Raw genomic sequence first — 12,096 nt, forward strand, 5'->3', positions numbered from 1 at the left:
CCTGGGACCCTTCCTCTGGATGCAGGGTGGTTGATGTCGGCATTTGCTGGGTGGACTTCTACACACTTCAAAGATGAGGAGACTTTGCATTCGTGCAAAATGCTTTGAGGAGGTATGTGCTTCTTTGGGTTCAGGCAGAGCTGAAGAGTGGCACTGAACAGTCTGTGTGAGGATAACTCATTATTTTTGTTGGTCAAGAAGATGAGTTTTTTGGCTGCTAACACCTTCTGGCATACTGTCCCTTCCTAGGGTAAATCTGATTCCATGATCATATCCATACTGTAATTAATGTCACCTATTCCCCGATGGGTGTTTAATCTGGCAAATACTTGTTTTAAATCCAAGTTACTCCAAAAGTTGTACATGCACTTGGCTGTTGATTCAGGAAATAAAGCCATATTTTATCTTTGCTTTCAGTAATGTTAGTCATCTGTTACATCTTAAACCTATACAAAATAGCATTAATTATGTGGGACAAACATATAATAAACTACTACTTTATTTTTTAGTCTTAAAACTATATAAAGACACATTAGTTTGCTCAAAAGCTTAAAGATGTAATAGGATAAGTCAGTAAATTGACTGTATGACATGAAATGTTACAGCCTGTAAGCATGAACAGAAGCTGTGTGAGGCAGGGATGTTTGCAAACATAAATACTACTTTTTAAAAGTGATTTTTTGCACATAACATTGAATGGAATCTGGATCAGATCACGTTTTTAAAAAATCACAATCCAGAAAAGTCCTGCCAGATGTCAGCATTTACGTGGAAACTGTCCGTTTTTTGCTTATTTGCACACTGAAACAGCGTCTTCTCTCGGTTTAACAGTGACAGGGTGAGAGGTAACGGCCTTCAGTTGTGCAACGGGAAGCTCAGGCTGGATGTTCGGCAAAACTTCTCTACAAGAGCAGTCGGGCAGCCGCGCGGGCTGCAAGGAGGCGGTGCGTTCACCAGCCCTGCAGCTGCTCCACAACGGCGGAGATGTGACACTGAGAGACGTGGTCAGCGGGTGTGGTGGCCACAGCTCCATGTAGACACACGCAAAAAGGTGAAAACGCCTTTTATTTACCTATCTAACTTTTTAGTACTTATCTACGGCACCTACGCTGCCTGGCAGCGCGCTCCCGCCCGCACGGTCCCCCCCTACCTACAGCTCCGTTAGCCTCAGCGCAACACCACCCTCCGCCCGCCCCGCGACGGGGTAGGCTCTAAGATCTCGCGAGACGAGAGCTCGGCGCCGCTCGCGCCCAACGGCCGCCGCGGGACGATTCGAACCCGGCGGCGGAGCGCGCGGCGCGGGGCTCAGCGAGAGGGAGGGCGGGCTCTTGTGCGGGTAGGCGGGCGTGTTTGGGAACGCGACCCCTGGGTCTATGAAGATTTCTTTCTGTGGAAGCGTTAGGTAAGTGGCCTGTTGCCTCCCCGCGTCGGGCACGGCCAGGAGCTGCAGCTCCTGTGGAGCGGAGGCTGAGGGACGCGGAGTTCCCTTCCAGAGGAACTGGGAATGGCAGATGGGTGACGTGCAGTGGTGAAGGACTTAGCGCCAAAAAGTGGCTTGATTGCCCCTCGTCCTCGCTTGACAGGAGGAAAAGGGATCAGTGTTTTGCTGCTTTTTGTGGGAGGAAATGCTTCTGTCTGGAATGGTGGCTGGATCAATAGGGTGCTTGTGCTGGTAATGCTATCCTTGTTTAAGGTGAAATTGTCAGCTGCAATGCTCTTCTAAGCTTTCAGGCCTTGTTTAATTAAAAAAAAAAAAAAAAGAGCACATTTGAGCAGTGTGGCCCAGTGCAGCTGTGAGTCTGTATGTTGAGTTGGGTAACTAATGCACTGGGGAGGGCATCTTTTATATGGAGGAGGCTGAGGGGAACCTCATCGCTCTCAACAACTGCCTGAAATGAAGTTGTGCTGAGCTGGGGATAGTATCTGCTCCCAGGTAGCAGTGATATGTCAACAGGTAATGGCCATAAGTTGTGCCAGAGGTGGGTCAGGTTGGATGTTTGGAAAAAACTTCTCTAAAGGAGCACTTGGGCAGTGGCACAGGCTGCCCAGGTGCAATCACCATGCCTGCAGGTTTTTACAGAACCATGGAGATGTGGCACTGAGGGATGTGGCCAGTGATATGGTGGGGGTGGATTGATGGTCGGACTGGATGATCGTAGTGGTATTTCCAACCTTAATGATTTTGTGATTCCATATAACTGTGTGCACAAAGAATGTATGTTCACAGTTATTTACTGCAACCATGAAATGGTAATGCTTTGAGATATGGTGCTTTTCTCTAACATTCCAATCTCTAGCATGCTCCATCCCTCGCAGTGTTCAACACCAGGTTGGATGGGGCCCTGGGCAGCCTGGTCTAGTATTAGATATGGAGGTTGGTGGACCTGCCTGCATCAGGGGTTTGGAGCTTGATGATCTCTGGGGTCCTTTCCAACCCAAGCCATTTTGTAATTTATATGTATGTAAAATATACTTTTATTGTTTATTTTTTGTTTATGTAGCAAGGAGAAACAAGACCACAATGAAACGTGAAGCATTTTTACAAGCTGTGTCTAAAAAGTCAATTGAGGACTTCTTGCGTTTTACTCAAATTTCTGTAAGTAAGCCATGATACGTGTGTGTATGAATAATGAAGTCTAAAGCCAATTGGTGCATGGGATACATGGCATAGAAGTTGCTTCTCTGGCACCTGCAAGTGAATCATAGCTGATAAAGGTGTGAGATCTGAAATGACTCGATGCTGTGGACAGGCTGATTTTTCTAACATTTGGTTGTTGCATACACGTTTTTCCTTTTTAAAATAATGATCAAATACTGTAGCAATAGCAAAGAAAAGAAATAGTTATTTGCTGCTGATGTTGATTATTTTATTTTTAAACTGTGTTAGCACATTGCTGTGTGGTGAACATGAGCAGAAATACACTTCAGCATTTGTTCATTTGATAGATTTGGTTGCCCACTTCTTCTTTTGTCCTTGAGTAATTGTACTTGGTAATTCTGTCACTGAGTGTTATGGAGATGTGATAGAGTGCAGTCTGTACATACAGTGTGGTAAAGAGCAGGAGGAGAAAAAGATCCAGTGAAATCTCACTCTTACATATGATACTGCATAATTATTTACATTGTGGTCTTTGCCACTAAACTTCAATCACAACGTACTGTTCCTCCTATTCTTCTCCTTCTCCTGCTTTAATTTTCTTTTTCCATTCTCTCCTTGCTTTGTTTCATTCAGTTCTAAAACTCTGGGGTTTTGCTGCTCTCTCTGTGATTTGCCTTGGGCTTTTCACTTTTCTTTGTTTTTAAAAGATTACATTTCTATATTATTGTGTTATTTATCATTGTCTTTATCAGGCACTGTTAAATTTTTCCACTAAATCCTGTTCTAATTCAAGAAAACACTTCTTAGAGAGGAGAATATGAATTACAGATACGACTGTCATTCAGTGGCATCCTTCTCCTCATAGGTTTTGGAATAATTCTATCATATCATCCCAGAGAAAGATCAGAAAGCTCTAGTCTTATTACGAGCCTGTTCTTTTGTTCAAAACACTACAATCTTAATATCTTGTCTTCTGGGTTTGTTTGAAGTAGAGAGCTGCAGAACTCCCTGTGCAGCCTTTGCTTTATTGTATTTGTTTCCAGCTGTAGAATAGAATAGAAATACTGCCATAAATATGTAACAGGATCTTTCTTCTCCTAGCCTTAGGGAACCTCCTAATACTTACTGCATCTTCTTTCAGTATTTTACCCTTCAACTTTTTTTTCCCAAGTCTTTTTTAACGCATTCTCAAACTAAAAATATTTTTATTTCAAGATCGTGGAAATTTTCCTTTTCCTACCTGAGGTAATTCTTCTGATCAAATGGTTCAGATCAGTCTCCTAGTACAATGGATACTCCTTATTAATCAAAGCAGACTCTTTAAGCATTTGAATGATTCAACTATCACAACACCAGTAGATTGCACCACCTTTCCTCTCAGAACTGTAGTTTCAGTTATAAGTTGACAATTTAGGAATGATTCTTTATACACAAGATTACAACTGAAAATGCATTTGAAGATGTTGCTAGAAGTTATAGGTATGATAGAGGAGGCTCTGTCTGAAGAGTCCAGTAGCTCAGCAGAAATGCCTCCTCTTCCCAGACTGGGTACACAAGGCTAAAGAAGAGTGATGAGGTGACCAATGCCATCATCTGCCATCATCAGTTTGTGTTTAACACAGTAAAGCTACGATCAGGGAATTCAATTCCATGCTTCTTAGATGAGGATGTGGAATTGTTTCCATTAGGAAAGTAGCATCCGGAACACAAGAAAAAATTTGATGTTGCAGGGACATCACTAGCAATGTTGTCACTGAGGTCTAAAGTCTTCTAAAAACCACCCTTGTTTAACAATAAAGGGTGTCAGGAATTTCTCATGCTATATTTAAAGAAATAAAACTTGTAGAAGGTGTTTTATCTATAACTGTGAAGGCATGGAAAGTAATCCTTTATGTCAAGAAAAGTGTTAGTTTTGGGGGGGAAAAAAAAAAAGAAAAACACGTCTTAACTCTGATGTGGAGTGGTGTGTTATCTTCTGACTGCAGAAAGATACATTTGATCCTTTCAATCTGAATGAATTACTTCAAGAATTGTCAAGAAAACAAAAAGAAGTACTATGGGAGAGACTGAGACACCTATTGAAAGAGACCTTGATGGAGAAGCCTGTAGAAACGTGGCAAAGGGTAGAAGATGCTGAAAGTAATGATGGCATGGAAGTCGACAGTGCTCCAGAAATGGTAAAAAATCATGTAAAATAAATAATAGTTAATATTCACCTGGAAATAAAATGGAGTATTTTCATGGCAACTCTAAGCATGCAAGACTTATCAAACAAGGTCAGGTCCAAACATCTCCTTACCATAATTATAACTGACCTCTTAACTATTATACTTAGGTTAAACAGGAGTTATGATTTCAGTATAGTATAACAGATTACTACAAAAGATTAGATCCACTGATAACTTAATTCTGAAAGATGGGACAGTTTAAAACTGTTCCCCCTTGTCCATCACTATTTGCCCATGTAAAAAGTCAGTCTCCTCAATATAAGCTCTCTTAAAGTACTGGAAGGGTGCAATGGAAATGAAAAGCTTCTTGGAGCTTTCTCCCTGGGCTAAATAACCTTGGCATGACTGTCTTCTGAGAATAAAATAAATTGCAGCATTATTTCCTTAACATCGCTCTCTTTCAGAAACAAACTGTAGCTGTGATCCATGGAGTGACAGCTGTAGTTATCGCTTCCATACCCGTAGTGGATGAAACTGTGAACTACAAAGCTCTTCTAGAATGTGCCTTTATATTAAATGGTGCGTACTTGTCTGTTTTACCTTACATCACAGAATGGCCAGGGTTGGAAGGGACCTCAAGGATCATGAATCTCCAACCCCCTGCCACATGCAGGGCCACAAACCTCCACATTAAATACCAGACCAGGCTGCCCAGGGCCCCATTCAACCTGGCCTTGAACACCTCCAGGGACGGGGCATCCACAGCTCTCTGGGCAGCTGTTCCAGCACCTCACCACTCTCTTGGTAAAGAACTTCCCCCTGACATCCAACCTAAATCTTCCCTCCTTCAACTTCAAACCATTTCCCCTTGTGCTGCTGTTATCAACCCTTTCAAAGAGTTGAAACACATTCCACAGGTTTTTAGCAGATAGCAATACTAAGTTTAATGTTTGACCTGAGGGATCTATGGAGAAAAAAAAAAACCACAGGGACAAAAGTTGGTACTGATGCAAGTTCTTTTAGAGAGAGAGTTGAGGGAGTACTCACTGGAACATGAGTTACACAGTCTAAAGTATGGAACTTCAAAAATTTTCATTCCCCACACGTTCACCCAAGGAGAGATGACTTGCCATAAAAAATACTATTAGCCACAGAAGAATAAAAACTGGAGATTCCATTGCTACTGATAGCAAACTTGGCCAAAACAGTAGAATTAGCAAAGCTGCCTAAACATCCACAGTGAAATCACAGAATCACCCGGGTTGGAAGGGACCTCAAGGATCATGTAGTTCCAACCCCCCTGCCTAGCAGGGCCACCAAACACACACATTCAGATCAGGTTGCCCAGGACCCCGTCCAACCTGGCCTTGAACACGTCCAAGGACGGGGCATCCACAACCTCCCTGGGCAGCCCGTTCCAGGGCCTAACCACTCTCCTTGTAAAGAACTTCCCCCTAACATCCAACCTAAATCTTCCTTCCTTCAAATAAGTGAAAATAAGTTTTTAAGACATATAAATATGGCAAGAGCTGACAGATATTGTGAGATACCCTTAGTGTAGTAACTGAGCGGTGTTTTACGTGAATAAAAGCATTGCAATAAATACTTACTTTATTCCTGTTGTAGGTATTGTTCCTGCATTACCTGAATCTGAAAATGTCCTACAGAGTGCCATCCAGCGTGTGTGTGAAATGTGGTGGGAAAAAGGACTGGAAGGAAAGGAGCAGCTAGGGAAAACAGTATTTATTTTACTGTTAAGAAGAAGTCTGAGTAAAGCTGCTACGGTATGCTGAAGCTATATTGAGTTTTAAATTATTAGTGAATATTGCAAGAAGGAAACTCTCTCCCAAGTATACTTTCTTGTGTTAATTTTTTTCCTCTGTCCTAATGCTTCTCCATTAATGAACCCTGCTATATATGTTGGTTACAAATTGTGTTTTTGGTGTTGCTGCTATAAGGAGTGTATCAAAATGCTGCCTTCTCTGGAATGAACTTTAAAGACTTTTGGCAGTAGTTTCACCAGGGAACAGTTTGCTTTACATACTTTATTTTCTCCTCTGCTCATTTGTAAAGCCCAGTGGCAAAGGTTTAAGTTGCTGTTAGCTCTATTAGTTAATTCAGGCTTTAAGAGCTACTCTCAGCAACTTACAGAGGATTCTTAAGTGGGAAATTTCATTTTCTGTTACTCTGTATCTAGAGATAATTTATTTTGCTTAATTATCTATTGTGAACTGAATGTTTTTTTTGTTTTCAAGTGAAAGCTACTTAGAACAGTGTGACAATCCTTTCATTAGCCCTATAAGTATTTCCCTCGTGTTCTATCCTTCTGTTTTTCCCTGTTAACTGCTTTCATTGTTCAAATTTTGAGAAGCGGAGAAGTGGAATTATGCCATTTTAGTCTGTCTTGTGTAAAATGCAAGCTTTCTGTACAGAAAGCATTTCTTCAGTTGTTGGAAGTCTGAATTTCCACTGTTAAAAATATTTTTGTAGTCTTTTCCCAATGAGAGGAGTGAAAATTGATTAATGTTCACAATTTTGCAACCTGGAAACCTTCCAATTGTAACAAAGTGCTTCAATCTCATTGTCTACAATCCATTAAATGATTCTCCACATTAAAAGTATGCCTAGATCAATGTAATGTGGGCTTTTTTTCTGTCAGGGCGTAGACATCGTTAGTCTGTGGAAACTACATCAGACCTTACTTTGTTTTGATTATGATTCAGAGGACAGTAATGAAATCAAAGACCTGTTACTTCAGTGTTTTATGAGCGTAAAGCACATCAAAAAAGAAGAGGTAAGCAAGCTTTTGTCCTGCCCTGCTTTTCTGTGAGTGAGCTCTGGTTATTTTTAATGGTGACGCATTAAGCCTTTTGACTGGTAAGTTCTAACAGATTGTCAGGGATGCTGGAGCTGTTCACAGGCTTTCCTTTCATTTTTTTCCTCTCCTCAGCATGAGTGCTCATACAGCAGTGCTGTCGGTTCATTCTAGGAGGTAGCTGATCTGTTTCCTAGTAAGATTGTGAGGCTGCTTTGAGTGGTTCGTCATATACAAGGATGAAGAGAAGGGAAGGGTCAGAAACTGTGTTAACTTGATTTTAGTTCAAACTAGACTGATATAGAATTGCACATTTATGCTGCAATACAAGATCCCTGTGGTTCAGTTTTTCTGCTTTCCCAGACTGTGCTATTCAACACAGCAATATTTCTCACAGGTTTATTTTAAGATTGTTACTGGAGTGTTCCTCTGAATTTATCTCTGTGTGATTTATGAAAACGTTCCAGTGGGGTTTCCAGTCACCTGGAGAGCCCTTAGAAGGTCTGCTTGCTCATCTTTCCTTACTAACTCTATGTGTGTACATACATCTGGCAAATCAGAATGTATTCATTATGTCTGCACCAATATTGTGGAGAGCAAGTTCATTTGTTACCAGGTTGCTGAGGATATTGACATTGAGAATTGTTTTAGTGAGATTCATTGGCAGGAGATTAAATTGAAGGGATTTGCTATGTTCTTGTGATCAAGGTCAAGCAATTGAAACTGAAGGAAAAAGGAATTGTTGAACCAAACTGAATACAGATTTCTGTTGGGTGCCTTCCTCACTTCACAGGATAGAAAGCCACATTGTGCTTTCATCTGTCTTTTCTGCTAAGTGCAGTCTCACCTTTGCCTTGTTGAGGTAGGAGCTGTAGGTTGTGATTCCCTTGACCTTTAAGTTTTCAAGGATCTTGATGGGTGAGTGCATTGCTGGTATCAGGCTACCAAAGGTGAAGATAAGTTACTCTTTTTACAATCTGATTTTATTATCCAGTGTTTTTCTTTTTTGGTAGTAGCATCTGTCATTGACAACTGGGTCTTTACTTATTTATTGCATCTCCTTATGAGTTTTTCTAATTTGTTATTGCTAGAAAAGTACAAAGGAACTTTGCAACAGGCTGTCTCTTATTTATTGCATCTTATTTATTGCATCTCCTTATGAGTTTTTCTAATTTGTTATTGCTAGAAAAGTACAAAGGAACTTTGCAACAGGCTGTCTCACCACTATGCATCATCAGACTCTTCAGAGTCTCGAGAAGCTGGATACAGTCACTGTATGATGACACAGACCTAGGCTACTTGTGCAGTTACTGTATGAGATTCTAATTCCAAGGGCAGATCTTTTTCAGTCCAGAAGAGTTTATTTTCTCTCTCCATAGCCTTTCAGTCTTTTCTCTTGCAAAAGTTTGGTTGCTCATTAGACTTTCCATCACCACTTCTAACTTGATAAAGGAAAAAAAGTTTTCTTCTGCTTTCATGAATTAAAATAGCTCCAGGGCACTTGCACTATTACCTACCATGAGACAGTATGAAGGTTGTCTGTGATAATCAGATCATTTATCTTCCTCACCATCCCAGCTGTTTTCTTTGGCTTTGTTCAAAAACGTAACTAAAGCTGGAGAACTGTTGTGCCATCTTATCTGCACCTTCACCATTTTCACAGCATCATCCCAGAATGAAAGTACCTTAGGCAGAACTCTGATAACCCTTGGTGTGAAAGCCTGGATTTGTACAGTCCCTTATCTTTATAGAGTATTACCTAAAGTCATTTTAGAGCAGATTGGACATTGGAAAAATAGGCAAATATGTAAATCACATAGCATTTGTTTCATGTTTTCTCTTTGATGTAGCAACTGCAACACTTGAATTATGTTTAAAAATTAGGAATCTGTATTTACTGTTGAAGTAGCTCTTAAGTTGGTGTTCTGGGTTCTGTCTTCCCTTTTGTATTGTTTTGTTTACTTTTTTGTCTTTCTTCCTGTGGAGCAATGGAAGGCGATAACAGTGCCTCCTAGTAGGATAGGAGCATGCTTATAAAGGTATTTGTTAATATTTAGTTTAGAAAGCAATACATAAGAAGGTGGCTTGCCCTTTCTAAAGTCTGGTGACATCTTGAGAAGAGCACCATCTCTGAATAGCACTGCTGCTCCTTGGCTGCTTTAACAGGGTGAGGAAGGGTGGATCTAGGGTCACTGAGATGCATTGCTTGTGCCTCAGCTCTCTGCCTTAGCTGCCCCTTCTTACCTGGTGCTCAGTCACTGGTTCAGGCCATGACCTTGCAGTTTCCATACACCTCCCTTTTTCTTCTGCCAACAGGGAAGGAGAATTTTGAGCTTTTTCTTCAGCTGGAATGTCAACTTCATTAAAATGATACATGGAACTGTTAAGAACCAATTACAGTTTTTTCCAAGGTAAGCATAACAGTTACAGTTCTTACTGACCATCAGAGGCCTGACTAAGGCTTTGTTTGTCTCAAGCTTAAATATCTATTATGTTGATAAAATATCTCAGCATCCAGAGAACATAAATCTGTTGAGTCTAAGTACCATATTGTTTCAACAACTGTATTTAATTGTATACACAGTTATGTATAAAGCAACAATTAGAGATGTAATGAAGTGCTTTTTTAGAACTATGCAAGGCAAATAATTTTCACTTAAACGATGGTGTGTTACTTGCGGTGTTCGTGTTGGAGAATTGCAAGTCTTTTTCTGCTTCTGTGAAGTATTATTTTTCTTGTGGACAACCTCTGATTTAACGTGGTAATATTCTGCATAGACATTTTAATAACAAATAACTTGTTATTTACAAATACAAGTAACTTGAAGGGTCATAGCTTGAGAACTTGATTGATGGATGAAGAATGTAGATTTATGTTTTTCCTTTGACTGTTCAGGGAAGTGTTATATAGATTATTCTTCATATTAAAATCAGAGGCTTTCCAGTGCTTCCAGTTACAAGAGTGTATGTACTTGTAAACAATTTAAGGCATTTGTTAGAGAGAAATTATAAAATAACTGTGTTACTCTTTTGAATTTCCAACTGGCAAGAGAGATTTTCTGTGTTAAGGTATTTGCTTCCTCTAAAAACAGCATTGGTACACAGAATTAAGACTAATCACTGTACTTAACAAAACCTTCATGTGATTATTCTTATGAGTTGTCATAGGATGCTTGATTGATAGTGTTTCCCATGTGTTAATCCAGATCCTTGATGGAATACATTTCAGAAATTTACTTCAGAGCATGGAAGAAGGTGTCAGGAGAAGCTTTAGAGGTATTACTATGCTTGAAATTTTATTTGGATAGCTCTGAATCTTAAGATGGGGGGAGATTATATGAATATTCATCCTAGGAAGGATTCCTAAGCAATCCTTAAGGAATCCTTTCCCTAAGGAAAGGGCCTCTCCAACAGTGCCGAGGAGCAATTGCGAGCTAAGCTACTAACGTTTAGCTACTTTGATCAGCATGGTTGCTATTAAGCACTTTCAATTCTGCTGCTGAAAGGATTCTTTCCACAACTATATACGTACACAATGTTTTTTGTAAATGCAGTAATTCCCTAAATTACTAAAGCATTTACTCAGTACTTGCAGGTCTGTACATTTGATAGCTTATTTATCAAGGTTTTGTGGATTTCTATGGAGGATGGTCAAAAGCATAATTACAGCATCACAGCAAAGTCCCCGCCAAATTTCAGGTGCAGGCTCAGAATATTATAGTGAATAGGGTTCCCCAGTTCTCTCAGTGTTTTCATTTTAGAGCCTGAAACAGCCTCCCCAGGGCAGTGGTCCAAGGTGCTGAAGAAGTGCTTGGACAACACTTAGATGTGCTTTAATTTGTAGGTAATCCTGTGTGGATTTAGGAGTTGAACTTGAGAGCTTTCTCTAAGCTATGTAACTCTAGCTCCTTCAGCCTGTCTTCGTAGCAGAGGTGCTCCAGCCCTCCTCTAGACCAACTAAGCTCCACATCTCTCTTACACTTGTAGCCCCACAGCTGAACACAGTGCTGTATGTGAAGTCTTGCAAGGGCTGAGCAGAGTGAGGAATTGCCTCCCTCAGCCTGCTGGCCACGCTTCTTTTCGTGCAGCCCAGGATATGATTTGTTTTCTGAGCTGCAAGCTTGTGCTGCTGACTGATGCTTGATTTTTCATCAGTCGACACCCCCAAGTCCATCTCTGCTCCGCAGCTCTCACTCCACTCATCCCCTCAGCCTGTACTGACATTTAGGATTGCCCCAACCCGGTTGCATAGCCTTGCACTTTGCCTTCTTGAACTTCATGAGATTTGCATGGGCACACCTCTGAAGCTCTGAGTTCCTCTGGATGCCATCTGTTCCTTTTATTGTATCATCTGCACCACACACCTTGGTGTCATCTGCAAGCTTGCTGGGGGTGGAGTCAGTTCCACCACCTGTAGATTCATGTGGAGATACTTTGGAATTCAAAACTTGACTCTCAGAAGTCAAGTTCTCATATCAGTATGCTGATATCTTGAAAATCAGCTTATGCTGATA

The 12,096-nt window shown here is 40.7% G+C and overlaps 1 protein-coding gene across 1 annotated transcript in view; it reads left to right on the forward strand.

Annotated features, from left to right (window-relative positions):
- The first annotated feature begins 1,348 nt into the window (after positions 1 to 1,348).
- NCAPG2 (non-SMC condensin II complex subunit G2) overlaps positions 1,349 to 12,096 on the forward strand; it is a 37,321-nt gene continuing 26,573 nt past the window's right edge. The window contains exons 1-8 of the mRNA XM_042816933.1: positions 1,349 to 1,402; positions 2,502 to 2,596; positions 4,585 to 4,776; positions 5,232 to 5,346; positions 6,394 to 6,551; positions 7,427 to 7,561; positions 9,899 to 9,993; positions 10,789 to 10,858. Of these exons, the coding sequence (XP_042672867.1) occupies positions 2,522 to 2,596; positions 4,585 to 4,776; positions 5,232 to 5,346; positions 6,394 to 6,551; positions 7,427 to 7,561; positions 9,899 to 9,993; positions 10,789 to 10,858 (840 nt within the window). The 5' untranslated portion in view covers positions 1,349 to 1,402; positions 2,502 to 2,521. The remainder of the gene's footprint in view (positions 1,403 to 2,501; positions 2,597 to 4,584; positions 4,777 to 5,231; positions 5,347 to 6,393; positions 6,552 to 7,426; positions 7,562 to 9,898; positions 9,994 to 10,788; positions 10,859 to 12,096) is intronic.

Source organism: Centrocercus urophasianus, unplaced genomic scaffold (assembly GCF_019232065.1).
Source record: "Centrocercus urophasianus isolate 14NV4802_14NV808 unplaced genomic scaffold, USGS_Curo_1.0 seq_16, whole genome shotgun sequence".
Taxonomy (NCBI): domain Eukaryota; kingdom Metazoa; phylum Chordata; class Aves; order Galliformes; family Phasianidae; genus Centrocercus; species Centrocercus urophasianus.